The 15,828-nt window shown below is 50.4% G+C and overlaps 6 protein-coding genes across 6 annotated transcripts; 3 read left to right on the top strand and 3 right to left on the bottom strand.

Moving 5' to 3' along the window:
- Window positions 1–154: 154 nt before the first annotated feature.
- On the top strand, window positions 155–505 carry HETIRDRAFT_46047 (uncharacterized protein; the record flags this gene model as incomplete). The annotated part of the gene is made up of 3 exons (XM_009548642.1): window positions 155–224; window positions 281–369; window positions 446–505. Coding segments are annotated over 3 exons (219 nt in total), but the record flags the coding sequence as incomplete, so codon positions are not given.
- Window positions 506–654: 149 nt separating this feature from the next.
- HETIRDRAFT_320637 (uncharacterized protein) lies at window positions 655–3,200 on the bottom strand (the record flags this gene model as incomplete). Its single annotated transcript, XM_009548885.1, has 13 exons — window positions 655–802; window positions 858–994; window positions 1,051–1,087; window positions 1,142–1,373; window positions 1,433–1,460; window positions 1,524–1,738; window positions 1,798–1,810; window positions 1,867–2,192; window positions 2,250–2,313; window positions 2,374–2,593; window positions 2,644–2,680; window positions 2,737–2,877; window positions 2,942–3,200. The coding sequence occupies 13 exons, from the start codon at window positions 3,198–3,200 to the stop codon at window positions 655–657; spliced, it is 1,857 nt and encodes a 618-aa protein (XP_009547180.1).
- A 250-nt stretch (window positions 3,201–3,450) lies between these two features.
- Window positions 3,451–5,478, bottom strand: HETIRDRAFT_409881 (uncharacterized protein; the record flags this gene model as incomplete). Its single annotated transcript, XM_009548884.1, has 13 exons — window positions 3,451–3,565; window positions 3,616–3,686; window positions 3,738–3,792; window positions 3,857–4,056; window positions 4,109–4,280; window positions 4,332–4,444; window positions 4,553–4,654; window positions 4,711–4,774; window positions 4,829–4,912; window positions 4,960–5,055; window positions 5,108–5,204; window positions 5,254–5,277; window positions 5,340–5,478. The coding sequence occupies 13 exons, from the start codon at window positions 5,476–5,478 to the stop codon at window positions 3,451–3,453; spliced, it is 1,332 nt and encodes a 443-aa protein (XP_009547179.1).
- An 844-nt stretch (window positions 5,479–6,322) lies between these two features.
- On the bottom strand, window positions 6,323–7,939 carry mnp5 (manganese peroxidase 5; the record flags this gene model as incomplete). The annotated part of the gene is made up of 11 exons (XM_009548883.1): window positions 6,323–6,335; window positions 6,394–6,458; window positions 6,510–6,682; window positions 6,736–6,771; window positions 6,829–6,908; window positions 6,966–7,091; window positions 7,141–7,216; window positions 7,270–7,391; window positions 7,449–7,580; window positions 7,637–7,832; window positions 7,888–7,939. 11 exons carry the CDS (start codon window positions 7,937–7,939, stop codon window positions 6,323–6,325), a joined length of 1,071 nt encoding a protein of 356 aa, XP_009547178.1.
- A 2,448-nt stretch (window positions 7,940–10,387) lies between these two features.
- On the top strand, window positions 10,388–12,684 carry cyp43 (cytochrome P450 monooxygenase 43; the record flags this gene model as incomplete). The annotated part of the gene is made up of 9 exons (XM_009548882.1): window positions 10,388–10,542; window positions 10,594–10,672; window positions 10,740–11,106; window positions 11,163–11,308; window positions 11,368–11,515; window positions 11,580–12,069; window positions 12,125–12,212; window positions 12,276–12,385; window positions 12,447–12,684. The coding sequence occupies 9 exons, from the start codon at window positions 10,388–10,390 to the stop codon at window positions 12,529–12,531; spliced, it is 1,668 nt and encodes a 555-aa protein (XP_009547177.1). The 3' UTR covers window positions 12,532–12,684.
- Window positions 12,685–12,818: 134 nt separating this feature from the next.
- HETIRDRAFT_61505 (bleomycin hydrolases and aminopeptidases of cysteine protease family) lies at window positions 12,819–15,228 on the top strand. The gene is made up of 10 exons (XM_009548663.1): window positions 12,819–13,266; window positions 13,344–13,505; window positions 13,565–13,897; window positions 13,951–13,974; window positions 14,027–14,129; window positions 14,195–14,238; window positions 14,321–14,419; window positions 14,505–14,707; window positions 14,924–15,026; window positions 15,084–15,228. Exons 1-10 carry the CDS (start codon window positions 12,850–12,852, stop codon window positions 15,096–15,098), a joined length of 1,503 nt encoding a protein of 500 aa, XP_009546958.1. The 5' UTR covers window positions 12,819–12,849; the 3' UTR covers window positions 15,099–15,228.
- Window positions 15,229–15,828: the final 600 nt, after the last annotated feature.

The raw sequence follows: 15,828 nt of genomic DNA, 5'->3' as shown, positions 1-15,828 counted from the left end.
GCCGTTGGCAAAATCGAAGTCCAAGAGCGCAAAGAAGGCAAGACAATCGCCCTGTCAGTTTCACTACCCAACTCACCTCCTTCTCAATCACCACATCCAGGTGTCTCCTTCGAATGAGAAGGACGACGGCTCTGCAGAAGCTCCATCTATCCACAAAAATTACGAAGGCGACCAGTACATCGAGCTCGCGAAAAAGCGACGCGTCACCGTCCGGTCTTTCAAGGGTTTGATCTGCACGCACGTTCTGGTCACACTATGGAACTGAGAGCATTCCTCAAAGGTACAACATACGTCGATATTCGAGAATTCTACGGAGATGCAGGCGACGAGAAGCCCGGCAAAAAGGGTATCTCGCTGTCCGTTGAGCAGGTGCGTTCATGTCCTGTCCTAGCATTCTCGACGTGGAGGCAACGGCATAATATACTCACGCTGCACTGACTACCAGTGGCAGACTCTCGTTCAGAGTGCCTCAATCGTCGACGCGATGGTGAAGCGAGCCAAATAAGAAAAACCCTATCCCGGCAATCCTGAAATATCGAAGTTACCGCACTGTTCTGCCCTGTATTCTACTCAAGCTATGCTCGCGTGCTTTGATCTGTAAAATATATCTCTATCGTTCACGCGCAGGGGTCTGCTCGGTATTAAGTATCAACATTAAGCTAAACCTGCGGCTGCCAGATGCGCTCCTTCGAAACCCTTGCCCCACAACCCTCGAGCCCAGGCAGCAGTCTTGCGAGCATAAGCCTGGAGATCCATAAACGTCTCGACTATGATGAGCGATCTATACAGTTTTTCGTATTTCCTGCATCAAAACGTCATGAGAACCTCGTCGCTTAAAGGACGGTGAAAGAACTCACCACCAGCTGCTGAAATACTCTACCAATATGCCTGGCGAGAACAGCCCTCTTTCCCGCATGTCATCTATGAGCCGTTTTCTATCATCCTGCCAAACGGCACTAGCACAGTACTTAGCAGTAATGATGAAGACACGAATCTAAGAGTAGAAGATCAACGAGGCTCGCTGGACAAGCGCATACACTAGACACCGACTTTTGAATGTGTTGTTGCCAAGGCGTGATCAAGGCTCCTACGTTGTAGGTCAGTATGAGACATCGTCCTAAACGAACAAAACGATGCTCACCGCGTCAGATCATTGAGTTTGAATACCATAAGCACTCTTCTAGGCACTCTCCGCAGGACATTGAAAACGGAGAGCAAGAGTCCCTCACGCGTGATGACCGCATTCCGAATGGCTTCCATCTCCTCTTCTGTCTGCGGCATGAGCTCAAGCATGCTGGACGCGCGCCTGAAGAACGATTGCTTCTCCACCTCGTCAGGTTCGGCATCTGGACTATCAGCCATCGTCGCTCGACCTGCATTTCCAAGTAAACATGTATGAGATACAGAATGAATTTCATTAGATATTTCGTACCAGTAAGGGCCGCCTCAAAGACAGGATACTGAACAAATAAAAACGATAAAACCGATCAGCAGAGCAAATAACACCGTGAAAGTGCACGAACCAAATCGGGACCAATGTTTCCAACAAGCTCAGCATATTTACGTCTATCTGCAATTACATCTGGCGAAGATGGAGCGATCAACGAGAGCCATAATTTGCTGTAATTTATTCGAAGGGCAGTGTCCAGGTCGAAATAGAGTCCATGGTCGAGGAGGACGATTTCAAAGTTATAAGGAGATTTTGATATCGATGGCCTGGGACGTATGAGAAGGTTCCCTGAGAGATAGATAATCCATATCAAAGGCTCAGGTATGATCAGACAGGCGAAAGCATACCTGGATGTGGGTCCTACCGTGAAGAACTTAACGTGTCTATTGAAGCGAAAAAGCGAAGCTTGAACTCACTGCATGGAACCACCCATTCAGATACACCATCTGCGAGAATATTCTGGCCAATTCCAGGGACACTTTGTTCCTATCGATATTGTGTTTTGCCAGGTACGCGAGGTCGTCCACTCGAGCGCCCTCGATGAACTCCATGATCAAGACTCGCTTGGTCGCTGCGACGACTTCGGGAATATATAGCGAGGTGCGCATGTCTTTGAAGTCGCTGTCTGCACGTTGAGCATTTCGTGCTTCGTGAACGAAGTCCATTTCTTTTGGCAAGTTCTCGCGCATCTCTTCCCCAAGCCATGTAAATTCAAAGTCAGGGAACCAGCGCTTGATCCAACCTATATACGTTCGTTCCATTAAGAAACTCGTGTTGACAAGGGTCTGGTCCAGCTCACCCAATGTGACCTCGACCATCTCCATGTCTATCTCACAGAACTCAGCCAAATGAGGATGTTGCAGCTACGTGAAAGAGAGTTGGCATCAAGACCGTGCGAACGACCAACCAGGGAGTGCGCTTACCTTCACCGCAACAGTCTTTCCTGATTCACGATGATGTCCCAGATGCACTTGCGCGAGACTGGCGACCCCAATAGGCTCCGGATCGAACGAGTCAAACAGCTCATCCATGGGCTGGCCCATCTCAGACATAAATAGGTCTCCAACTGCTTCATATGGAGTCGGCACACATTGGTCTTGGAGCGGGCGCATCGTGCGCGTCCATTCCGGAGGTAAAACTACCCTGTGCGTCCATCAGAATATTCACGGTATGACCTGTGGGGAAATACGCACAAAGATGCCATGTGCTGCCCGAGCTTGATGAATACCCCTTTTCGCGCCTACTTTGAACATTCCTCAAAATGACAAAGTCCGGACACGACTCACCCCCATTCGCTAACAAGGCCTTTAGCACACGTCTTGCACTACGAAGATGGCATTGGGAGTACGCGTGTAACTGCTCCTTCTCCGACGCATAAGTTTGTGCAAATGTGTACTTGTAATCGACAGCGCCGGCGATCGCGGCCTCTATTGAGCAGCCAGCGACCTATTAAGCACTTCCTCGATTCAGACAGCGCCAAAATAGACATACCAGCGACCCTCGAACACCTCACAGCAGCCAACAATGCATGCCTAAAAGGTTGATAATTTTCATACGCTACCCAACTTGATCCCGAGATGAGCGCGAATGCACTGGTGTACGCCAACCATGGATTTCCATTAGATGATTGTCTAGCTTTACGCGGCTTGATGAAACGAGACGGCCAGCGACTGAGAAATCTGTTCGACAGGAAAGAGGAGGCAGGTAAAGAATGTCTAGACCGTAACAATCCACGGGACGAGCTTTGCATAGAGGCAAGAAGGATAGGTGGTCATAGACAAAGGAACGCGGATCGGCTACAGCCGAGCTCAGGAATGTCAGACCAAGAAGTCAGCGTGTATATTGTAGGGCCACTCAAGTTCTTCATTGCAACACGCCCCGGAGATATGCTATTGGATGAGAGACAACAAGGATATATGCACAGGTATAGAACGTAAAAAGACATAATCAGCAAAACTGAGCACTAGTACTTCATGAACACTGATGCAGCGTCGCCTACTCTATCTTGAAATTAGGCTGCGAAGGCTAGTACTTCCGCTGGCCGGTCGGCTCACAGACAGAGAGATACGATGTCCAGAAAGCGCATCCTCATTTTTGTGCACAGACTCGGCATATCTATGAGACTTTTAAAAGCCGATTCACAAGTGCATGATCAGGCCACTCACAGCAACTTGTATCGAACCAGCTCACCCTCGAGCTCTTCGTGTCGTAACCGCGCTGCAACAAGTTCATTCTGCTAACTCGGTCAGCATGACATCTATATTCCTCTTCGTAACTGAAAACTCACGAGAAGATCAACATGCTCTTGATTCAGTTGAGCGAGGCTGGTTTCCAATGTGTTACTATTCCGACAGTGAAAAGGTTTTAGCCTGATTAAATGGACGGGACGATGAAAAGTGTACGCACACTTGCAAAGACAAATTGCGATTGCTGGTGCGCAAGGCCTCCATCTCTAGTATGTGGGCCTCTCTTACCCGAATCATCTCGTTGTATTCATGGGTGTACGAGTCAAGCATGAAAGACGTGATCTTGGTGGACATTGCATCTTGCACGAAATCATCTACTCTGTATGTCGGCTTCAAGTCACTGCCTTCGGGAGACGGCTCCTGGAAGGAATTTGAGAGCGGTGCTATTATGCAGACAAAACTCAACACGTACGAGGTATGTGTCCACGATTTGGGTGTTCAGGAACGCGACAATCTGGTCAAACTTGAGCTCCAGCAGTTTATCTTCGTTCTTTTGCAGCAGAGCTAGACTGAAGCCAAATATTGATTCAATGCCACTAGCCAAGACATTGTCAAATATTCGGTTCACAATCTCATGAGGAAATCTGTGATCAAAGGATTGGTGTCAAGACTGATACAAAACGATGACGACCCACCGATAGCTAAAGAGCGTCAAGAACCACTGAGAGCAGAACATGCTTGACTTGACGCCTTGACGTAAAAAATGGATGTGGAGAACAGGGAGCATCTCCTCTATAAGTCGATCGAACTACGCATATGATTAGGCTTTAAACTTGTAGGTTAAGTCACAGATGCTACCTGAAACTATATGAGAAACGTAAGCGTAATTGAGATACACTCAAACGTGTATGCTCACTAAATGCAGTTGTAGCTTAGGCATCTCAGGTAGGAAGTGGCCTCGAAGGTCGTACGAGTGCATCAGCCTGACAAGTAAGCAGAAGGCCTCCTCATCCGGCATCTAAGGACAAGAGAATGTCAGCGACTTGCAGCACATTGATTAATCAACAGTCTTACGTTAAGAAGGAGGACAGCGACGATAAAGGGAAGCCCCTGGCAATAGCCTACTTGGGGATCATATCTTTTTGAGCACGTCAAGAAACGCATGCGATAAGACAGGGGAAAAGAAACGTACATTGAATACGCCTTCAGTACGTTGAAGAGGTTTTCTTGACCAATGCCCTGATTGTCCGTGAAGAATGTATGATGAGGGAAAGTTCTGAGCTGTGTCAATATAGAGAACGCTTAAACAAGTACCGTATTCACCTGCCAAGGTCGCGTGTAATTGCCTTCTCATGAGGACTGCTCTCCTTGAGAAGCTTGATATATGTGTTTTCCAATTCTACGTCCTTGGAAGTTGACCTAAATGATCAATAAGGATGATGAAGCGCCGAAAGCCTAAATTAGTAGCTACATTAGCTGCCACATCATACCGCGAAGACTGTCGGGTACGCCTTTCTCGATCGCACGCGCAAGCCTGTCTCCGTGTTCCGACGCAAACGTCTGGTAATCTGAAAAGCTTGATCTAGAGAAATCTCTTTATAATTCGAACGCACTCACCAGACACTACCGAGCCCCAAAACTCTTTTCATTCATAGCAAGTCAAGTCAACCGAGCCACTCATATTATCGCAATGAGAGACTCACCCCAGTCTATACCGCCCGTTCCTCCATTGTCCTCCTGAGAATCGCCGCCATGAGAGCGATTGTACTCGTCTTGTAGTGTCAGCTTTCCATCAACGCTCCTTCTCTGTGACCCTCCATCGTGATTTCTTGACAAGTCCATCTTCTGAAATAGGTATGAATTTCGATTCGCTGACCCTGAGGACACCGACTTCTTGTGCTGCATGAAACTCGCCCGCCGCGGACTGGACTGAGGAGTCTCGCCAATAGCTATAGTGCTCCTTCGACCGTCCTCTCCGAACCTGTGTGGTGGTGTTTCCTCTATGGGCGACTTGATGGCTGTCATGCTATCTCGTGCATTGAGCGATACCGTGGAAAAGCGAGAGTCGTCGAGGCGGACTTCGCCAAACTCGGATTCCACAACTGAATCTCGCACAAAAGCGTCCTTTTGAGGTTGTGGAGTTCCTGTCGGGGACAACAGTTCGTCAAGTGCCTGCAATGCTTGCACCTGCACTTCCTGCTCGGGTGCAGCTTCGGTACGGGCAGAATTCCCGCCATTGGAGGAAGTCATGGTGAGTTGAGACTGTGGCCAACTTGAAGCTCAAGCCCAAATGAGATGTAACAGAATTGTAGTGAACAAAAGCTTGAGGGGAATATGAGGAACGATGTAGAGCCGTTGTGTCAGGTCTGACGCGGACGGCTATGGCTAAGACCAGGCACCGCTTTGTTTATTTCTAAGGCTCTTGCCAAACAACCGATCGAAGTCCGCCACTACGCTTTCCTGTTTTAGATCAGCGAATCACGACAAATTGCAGAGTTCAGCAGTAGTTCAGCCACGTTCAGCCAGCGTTCAGCACTCGTTCAGCCTCGCTCAGATTGACATTGATCAATTTTTCAGCAAAGCCAATTCGACAACGTAAAGACCAAGGTAATACAAGATACATGTGAAAGAATACAATTTCACTAGGATGCGTCCAATGACGGAATCTTCAAATTTCAAGATACATTTAAGAAGGAGGGCTATAGAAAAAAAATTGTTAGACATATACGCTCCATAAGTTAGTAAAATAAAACTTACACTGGGGCAACCGAGGTAACTGGGCCAGGATCGGTGCCGAGAGTTGGGAAAGGAGTAGTGGCACACTGAAGTTATCTGTCAGCCAGACAATTACATTGAGAATTCAAACGACGTACCGCTTGTTCTACATCGTTGGAGTTGATCCCAGCTGGGAAGGTGGCAACGTTGGCGAAGGGCGGAGGCGTAGGGATCAGCTCCGAGCAGTCAATCATGTCAGCCGTGTTGTGACCGAGGACAGCCAACTTTGCCATCGCCGCAGCAAAAGAGTTGGCCATGTGAGTCTGCTGGTCTGTAGAATGTTGTCACTTCTAGCTAACGGGATAGTACACAATATATACTCACTGACATTGGCTTGCCATAGGCAAGCGGTGCGAGAGTCTAGGTTGGATGGTACGTAAGCCAGCGAAAATCCTTTGAGGTGATCTCACGACAGACCTCTAGCCAGCTCTGAATCGGACTGCAGCCGAATCTCGCCCGCCAAAGGCGACTCTACCTCGCCCTGGTTCCCACCCGTTCTATGCCAGACCAAAACATTAGCCGCGCAGTAATTTCTTAGATCAAGATGGTCGTACCCTGGGAAGAGTGTTCCACGAAGCTGGGTCTCAACAAAGAATTGAGTGTCGAACGTGGACGGAGTCGAGTCGAATGGCGTTCCAGGGATGGTTGGGTCAACGTGATCGGCCGCGGCGATCGTGTGGCTTCATCATGAATGAGCAAATAAGTTAGGCCAAAGTATTTATCGCTTACGAGGCAAGGAGGGCGACAACTTCAGCTGTGGTGAAGCCAGCGTCACTGAAACGGGCGAGAATGCTGTCGACGGTATCTGCAAATGGAACCGTGTCAGGGATTGGGGAAAAACAAAGCGTTGAGACCAACCAAAAGGCTCTGGGACAGTCAGATCGGCGGCCGGAGCTATCGCTGTGGGACGACCAAAAAAGAATTCCAGCCGAGGAGCACCAGGGCAGTTACTAACACCAATAGCGCCTGCAAATTGGATGCTATAGAAATGTTTCAGTGAGTCTAGGACATCAAAGCTGCATATACACGGTGCTCACAAATCTCCGGCGGTCATATTGTGCGCAGCAACGAACGGTCTTTGTTCCTCAACAATTTCATCGATGCCGTTGTTGGCATGGAAGTTGGTCTCGATGTCGGAGAATGTTGATATCGAGCCGTCGGCACCACCACTATCACGACGATATGATAGGTGAGGTTTTTCTTCAGGAGAAAAACTTGCACTAACCCAACATTCTTTGTAGTCGAGAAACCGATCGCGTCGTGGAAGGTCAGGCGGAGGGATTCGTGCACCTCCTCACCGCATTCGCCACCATCAAACAGGTTTGTCTGGATGTCGTCACGGACAGCAAACAACGCGCAGCATGCCGCGTTTGTAGCGGTGTTGATACCATCGGGACAAGCAACACGCCTAGTGATGGCAGCTGTCGTAAAATTCGGTCAGCGCGATTCAAGTATCGCGTCAATCTCTGTACCCACCATTTGCAACAGCGATGAGAGCAAGGAAGCAGGCTAGTGTCTGGAAAGCCATGACAGAGGACTCAAGGTCTGGTTCGAGGTAAGATCTAGGATATCCTGACCTCTCTTCCTAGATGTCTCGCCGTTTATATAGTAACAAAAAAAACCGATTCTCATTTTTGAGACGGACCTGGGAAGCATGTCCATGCGTTGCAAGGTCCAATTAGACGGTAGGACACTGGGGTATAGTACACACCAGTCATAGCGCTTTCCACGATAGCAGGGTGCCTAAAATGGACAGAAGCATCATTCGCCAATGAGAGGAGGGACATTTCTTCTGGAGATCCATAAACTATATACGAACCAGCGCAAATTTGCGCACCATTGGACTCCAATGACACAGTACCCGTTGTAGCGACATAGCCCACGATATCGGACCTGTTATTTATTTAGATACAGGGTAAAGGAGGATTTTGATGGCATACCGTACTTGGTGTAAAACCGAAACCGTCATCACTTGAGGAGCTGTGAACTCAAGTATGCGTCTGAGGCACCGCGTTGCGCGGCACACTGAGGCATAATTGCGTCAATTTGATGTGTTTGGCGTCTCCAGCTACAACAATATAAATATTACTGTTAAAACGAAGATGAAGTACGTACCTCAATCATTTGGTCAAGCAGAACCCATGGCGATATGACTGTGAGAGGGAGTCGAAAGGTGCTCTCACGCCTCGATTCGGCGTCTTCTGACTTTCCCACCGCTTCCACCACCAGGGCCCTGTACAAGAGCGATAGTCAGATTTCCTATCACCTTTCATCCCAATCTAGAGTTTGTTCAATCAGTGTTGTATATGTCATTGCTCTAACGAGCACTGATTTCCGATTTGTCGCTTTTGCCAGCTTTCCGCAACTCAGAGTGGCCCGTTCAAGCTGGATGCTTTGCTAGCCCGTAATGATACAGACAAATACATGCCAAGAGCTCTAGTCTATTTGTGACCCAGGGAGCTCCTGGGAGCTCTCAGAGATGTTGAAAAGTACTGGATGGGCCGGATCTCAACCCGGCTCCTGGTATTGGTTACCTTCGCTCTGGGCTTTGCCCACCGTGTTGTCTCCTGACGAATACACCCTACTGACCTCTGGAGGTTTCTTATGAGCAGAATCTTTTATTTCGGTTTGAAAATCTCTCCACTATCATCATAGACCATGACCACGGTACATCCGCGCAAAAATCTATTGGTAAGTCAATGTTTTTTCTCCTCTGTGAACAAGTTTTTGCCGTTCTTGTAGACCTATAATACATTCTTTTACGGGTCTTTCTTCGAGCTTTCCCGACGTGGGATGTTGGACCCAAAGGTACCTGGTGCGAGTCTTGGGTATCTGTTCTGCCATCAAAATTCTCATGACCCGGGCTAGTAGAAGCACTTTCGTCCTAAAGCATGGTACCTCCATGAAGAAGAAATACCGGTCATGGGGAAACCTTCGTTCTACGCACTCCTCCCGTGTGTCATTTTTTGCCTGAATGGTCGAGGATCATCGAAGCATATGCACCTCGCAGAACAAATTCTCGCCACTCGATGTCTTTTGGCGAGTATTTGGTCGGTTGTGCACACATGGGTGAGAGATTCGGTCTTACAATCGAGACCCTCTTTTCCTTTTATTCTCACACGGACAGGAGACTCCTGCTATCTCGCTCGAAAGTGGCCAGCTTTCTGTGAACTCCAGCGTGCTTCCAGTCCAGCAATCACGATGACCACTGTACTACTTCACCCTGCTATGTGATTGCCTACGAGCCTTCCCATACGATAGCGCCTAATCATCCCGCAGAGAATCAAGTCTTATCAACGAATCATACGAGAGGAAAAGCAGCAGCATAAAGGAGGATAACAGTATGTGCTCGAGAGGTCCCACAAACGAGCCTGTTAAAGTGGTCTTTGCGAACCTCGGCGAGCATTGTGGTGAGTGTGCTTTAATACCGCTATTCCTATCACACATATAGGTTGTCGACATAAACAATCTTCCGCTTTCATGCTGCTTGTCGTCTCGCGAATCAGACGGTCGCGTAGAATCTGCATTTCCTGATAACTGACTATTGAAACGAAGACGTACGTTTGCCCTCTGCACTCGTTATAAACTCGTCAAAACCCTCTCAATTCGATCCTGCTTTTGAGGGATCGCCTTTGCTATTGCAGTTTCGCGGATCCCTGACCGCATAATGATGAAGCCTTTGGGTCGTTCAAATTTTATAACACCAGAAAGCACTTTCTTCCTACCCATAAATTATATGCTTGGGGCTAAGGAGTCGTTTTGTTCCATCACACTGCCTGAGTACTTGAGACGCTGATCATTTGAAATTACGCGTCTGTGGCTGAGCTGCTGGGGGCACAACCGGCAAACACCGAACTTCGGAGGCCGCCAGCGCCTCCGAATCCTCTATTGTCTTAATCGACCAGCCTAGATTCAGTTCCTTTAGCTTATAACAAAACAACGGTGTCATGTTTTCAGCACTTTCTTACTCACAACCATGTCATATCCACCATATTTCTACGGGATATATCTTTTCAGCGTGTCTTTCGTGTTATACAAAGCCTATCAATTGTTTAGCCGAAATCCTCTACACGAACTAGATGGCCCGCCGTTGACAAGGATATTGGGAGGACATATGTCTCTAGTGTTAGAGTGAGTGATAGATGCACGGTATGAAACGGTGAGCTCTGAATGAGACTGTAGTCCAGGTCGATCGCCGCTCGCGCATGAGCGTTTCGTGAAAGAGTACGGCCGGAATGTCCGTATCCAAGGCATCCATCCTGTTCGTCGCTGCGACTATGTTCCTTCTTATTCCAAGCTTGCTGACATATCTTTCGCTGAACCCATAGTGGGATGTGCGCCTCCTGCCCATGGACCCCGTCTCCGTTGCACATGTCCTGAAGAACTCGACCGTGTACGAAAAGCCATGGCAGTCCCGCCGTCTCATCACGGGCCTCATTGGCTGTGGGCTTCTCGCTGCAGAAGGGCAAATGCACAAGCGTCAGCGCCGTGTCGTGACTCCTGCTTTCTCAATTCAAAACATGCGCGCGTTGGTGCCGCTGGTGTTCTGCAAGGGAGAAGAACTACGGGATAAGTGGATGGAGATGATTGAAGCGCAAAATAAGGCGCAGAAAGAGGACGTAAATGGAACGTCTATGGTGCTCGATGTGTCCCATTGGATTAGCAGGGCAACATTTGATGTGATCGGTCTAGCGGGTGAGCTTCTTCCCTTTGTTTGTTGTATATGCCAAATTGAATACGTACCTTTTCAGGATTTGACTATCAATTCAACGCGATACAAAATGAATCGAACGAGCTCTTCTGTGCGTACAAGGATATGTTCGAGGTAGCAATCTCCCAAGGTCAGAGCATAAAGTCTATCGCGAGCATTTACCTTCCTATCATCAGCCGCATCCTTGTGAGTTAAATACTTTCACCCCATATCAGAGCCTTTTGGACAACGTTTTGCTTCTTCAGCCTGACAAGCAGTTTCTTGCCGTCCGCCAAGGCCAAGAGACCATTCAGCGTGTGGCAAGTCAGCTGGTACAAGAAAAAAAGCGCAAGATCCTGAAAGGGGAGCAAACTGGAAAGTCTTACGAGGGCAAGGATCTTCTCACTCTTCTCCGTAAGCATCAAACTACCGAAGATGAGGTTAAAAATAGAGATCGGACATTCACATCTCTGCCCAGTCAAATCGAACGTTGCGACAGACTTGCCTGAAGAACAACGCATCTCTGACGATGACATCCTGCACAACATCAACACTTTCATGTTCGCGGGGTCAGACACGACATCTCTTGCTCTCACCTGGACGCTCGTTCTTCTTGCTAAGTTCCCTGACTGGCAAATCCGGTTGCGTAATGAACTGCTCTCCATCCGCCCGTCCACTCCGCATGCTACCCTCTGCGCTGATGAAGTAGAGTCCCTCTACACCGTGCTCTCTGCGCTCCCATTGCTGCACAACGTCTGCCGCGAGTCATTGAGACTGATCCCTCCTGTGCACTCCTCGCTCCGAGTCGCGACGCGGGATGACGTCGTGCCGGTGTCAGCACCATTCACCAGCAAGGACGGGATCCTGCGGGACAGCATACTGGTACCGAATGGGACGTTCGTCCACATCCCGGTCGAAGCCATGAACTTGGACAAGGAGATCTGGGGGCCAGATGCATGGCAGTTCAAGTGAGTCTCGCGTGTGCGTCTTATATTCGGCGCGGAGAGGCTAAAGTTGGCGCAGTCCTGACCGCTGGGATAGCTTGCCCGATGCTGCCGCTGCGCTTCCCGGGTTGTTCTCCAACACATTAACATTTTCTGCGGGTCCACGGGTGCGTCTTCGTTCAGAACGTCCCGTGGTGTCGGAAACTGACGCACGCGCCGGGTCTCTGTAGTCGTGTATTGGGCAACGGTTCTCGATGATCGAGATGAAAACCTTCCTGTACATCTTGCTCACCGACTTCGCCTTCTCGGAGAGCGGGGAAAAGGTCGTGAAAGCGAATGTGTGAGTCGTACATGGCCTGCCTGTGCCGACCCGCTTCCTGACAGCTTTTTTACATACGTAGCGTGTTGACGAGACCGTACATCTCTGGGCGATTTAAGGACGGCAGCCAGTGCCCTTTGGTCGTCCGACCCTATGTCGCGGCATGAGAGATCTGCGAGTGTGGAGAGTTGTGAGATGAGTATTTATAGCGTTCGTTCGTGCTCTATTTCCGGGTCTCGTCCTTTTTATATACTGCGTGTATTTCTAGTGTGATGTTGTACTTCCTCGTAAATTGTGCCTATGCCATGGCAGATAACATGATTAGATGACGGATCGTGACTCAGCCTTATCTCTCCCCGCACAGCGCACATGGACCGGGCTTATATAGGCCACGGCTGCCAACATGGCACCAACGCTTGCTGGCAGACGCCGCACCCCCATCTCTCTCCCAAACAACTCTCTCTTGACCGCCATCGACAGACACAATGGGCTCCGCACCGTCAAAGCCAGCGCAGACAGCCCCAGCTGAATACGACGAGAAGCGCCTCGCACGTTCCACCTCTGTAGTGACGCACATGTCTGCCCTTGGCCCCCGCGCTCCCCTCTCTGCCAACGGTTCGCTTGCGCTCTCCAGCGTCGCCGCCTGGGAGGCAGATGCGTCCGCTGATGCCAAGACGCGGCTCGCGCGCACGATCCTCGCGCACGCCGACATCCGCTCGGCGCTCATCCGGCGGGACGCGGTCATCCAGGACTCGCACGTCTTCAACACCGAGCTCGAGTTCAAGACGAACCCGGTCACGAACCAGAAGAGCAGCGGCCGGTGCTGGCTATTCGCCACGACCAACGTGCTGCGATACCAGGTGATGCAGAAACTCGATCTGAAGGACTTCCAGCTCTCACAGGTGCGTCCTCGCTTTCTTATGGGGCAGGTTAAGGGTGCTTATGACGCAAGCCGATTATCCCCATTCTCGGATTGTAGAACTACCTGTTCTTCTGGGACAAGCTGAACAAGTCCAATTATTACCTCGAGCTGTCGATCGAGCATGCTGATATTCCTCTTGACGACCGTCTCGTGAGCCATCTGTCTGGCGATATTATCAGCGATGGCGGTCAATGGGACATGGCTGTCAATCTCCTGGAGGTATATATGCTTTCCCTTATCGTATCCTGCTCTGACGTCACACTCACGCTGGTAATCAGACCTACGGCATGGTCCCACAGCCAGTCTACCCAGAATCCACGCACTCTTCCCTCTCCTCGCCCTTGAACTCCCTCCTCAAGACCAAGCTGCGCGAGCACTCCCTCATCCTCCGCAGACTCTCCAGCTCCCTCCGTGCTTCCGGCTCCCTTTCGGATGCGGAGGTCTTGGCCACGCTTCGGTCGAAGAAGGAAGAGCTGCTGAAGGAGGTGTACAGCGTGATGAGTGCCACGCTCGGCGTGCCGCCTCAGCCCGACGAAAAGTTCGTGTGGGACTACTACGACAAGAACGGCAAGCCGGGCAGCTGGAAGGGCACAGCAAGGGAATTCTACAAGGTGCTTTTCTATTATCGTCGCTTCGGGCCGGGCGCTCACACGACAGAGGACAGGCATTTGCGAGCAAGCAATTCCCCGTACGTGGACGTCTCGCGATTATTCGCGCTAAGCTGACAAGCGGACTATTAGGTGTCCGAGTCGTTCTCTCTGATCAACGATCCTCGGAATGCGTACTCCACGCTCTACACCGTCGACAAGCTCGGAAACCTCTGGGGAGGGCGCCCAGTGCTCTGTAAGCACTCAGTTGTTCCTTATTGCGTCAGTCTCGACCCCGCGACTAATGCAGGGTCGTAATAGACGTCAACACAGAGATCGAGAACCTCAAGGGCGCGGTCGTGAAGGTGCTTCCTGTCCCTTTTTCTTTTAGCCACACGCGGGTCTGGATTTCGATGTCAGGTCTAACCACTTTATTTATTTATGCAGATGATCAAGGCTGGGCACCCCGTTTTCTTTGGGTGCGATGTTGGCAAGTTCTCCGAGAGCCAGTCGGGAATCATGGACACCGACCTGTATGACTACGAGGTACGGTTGCTGCTTCTTTGATGCGGCTCCATGCCAAATTCTAACGGCTTCGGACGTCTGCGATGCATGCGCCTATTGCACATAGAACGCGTTCGATATCTCGCTCTCGCTCACAAAGGCGGAACGGCTGCAGACGAACGAGTCGTCGATGACGCACGCCATGGTGATCTCCGGTGTGCACCTCGACTCCCAGACCGGCAAGCCCGTGCGCTACAAGGTGGAGAACTCGTGGGGCGAGGCGAGCGGCGACAAGGGATACTTCATGATGACGGACCGCTGGTTCGAGCAGTGAGTACTCTGTTCATTTACTCCGTTCACCGCTTCCCGCGGTTGCCTCGATACTGCCCCGACAAATGGGGCCTTTCCCGCCCGAATTTGCACGCGAGCTGTTCGACCGGCTCTGGATGTCTCCGAGGTTTTCTGCGCGCTTCGCTCTGACTCGCTTATTTGCACGGTGTATGGAGTTCGAAGCGCTTTGTATCTGACGACTTGCCCGTTTGACAGGTTCGTGTACCAGGTGGTGGTTCCCAAGGCATTGGCGCCGAAGGACCTCGTCAAGGTGTTCGAGGGAGGGGAGAAGACGGTGCTCCCTGCTTGGGATCCTATGGTGCGTTCGACGCTCTCACGAGCTTCGCACTGCCTCCAGCTAACACTCCCGAATCAGGGTTCTCTTGCGTGAGTCTTTCTCGCCGGCGGTTGATTGAGCGGCTTGGTTTGCGTAGGTACTTTGGGAATGTTGTGGGAATGTTGTAATTGTATCTGTAAGTCCCCATGACAATTGCTATACCACGCTGTACTTTTTTTAGCTCCTTGGAAGAGCTGCGATTGAGTATAGTGTGGATGACGAACGAAAATCTGATGCATGGTCGATCTTGATTTTGCACCCCATCCATACGACGAGTGGTCGGCGCTGGGGATAAGCCGAAAGCCTTGGCCCCGATAAGGCAAGCTCTTCCCGCTGCAGAACGCCTCTGCCTGGCTACTGCCTGGCTCTGCGCGTTTGCGAGGTATGGAACAGCCGGATCGAGAGTAACCTAGAGGGACTGTGAAGGCTAAATGTGCGGGCTTGGGCCTATCAACGCCGTATGAGCTCTGTGATGCGCATTCCCGAGAAAACATATGCCGCACGTGTCGCCCGTTTCGCCTACTATGGCGACGAAGGTGGCGGCCAGCTGTCCTCCCCGGCTTCCACATTGAAACACCCTCAGAGGCTGGAACGCTACTTATTAGTCCCGGAACTCACGAACACGAACACAAACACCAGCCGTCCGTGACAATGTCGCTGTCGGCCACAGACCCATTCACAGCACAGCACAAGTCTTTTGGGCGAAGAAGCCCCCCAATACATAGAAATCAGACTGAACAGTGCCGTACACATGCGCTGCCGTATGTAGGGTCCCATTCCCTTG

The sequence above is a fragment of the Heterobasidion irregulare genome (genome assembly GCF_000320585.1).
Source record: "Heterobasidion irregulare TC 32-1 unplaced genomic scaffold scaffold_06, whole genome shotgun sequence".
In the NCBI taxonomy this organism is placed as follows: domain Eukaryota; kingdom Fungi; phylum Basidiomycota; class Agaricomycetes; order Russulales; family Bondarzewiaceae; genus Heterobasidion; species Heterobasidion irregulare.
This window is presented reverse-complemented; position numbering and strand designations above follow the sequence as displayed.

Bases quoted from the DNA above. Each gene is read 5' to 3' on its own strand.
- HETIRDRAFT_61505 (XM_009548663.1), top strand. From the start codon at position 12,850: ATGGGCTCCGCACCGTCAAAGCCAGCGCAGACAGCCCCAGCTGAATAC. The intron at 13,975-14,026 runs GTACGTGGACGT...GCGGACTATTAG, and splicing joins TTGCGAGCAAGCAATTCCCC to GTGTCCGAGTCGTTCTCTCT. The intron at 14,239-14,320 runs GTGCTTCCTGTC...TTATTTATGCAG, and splicing joins TCAAGGGCGCGGTCGTGAAG to ATGATCAAGGCTGGGCACCC.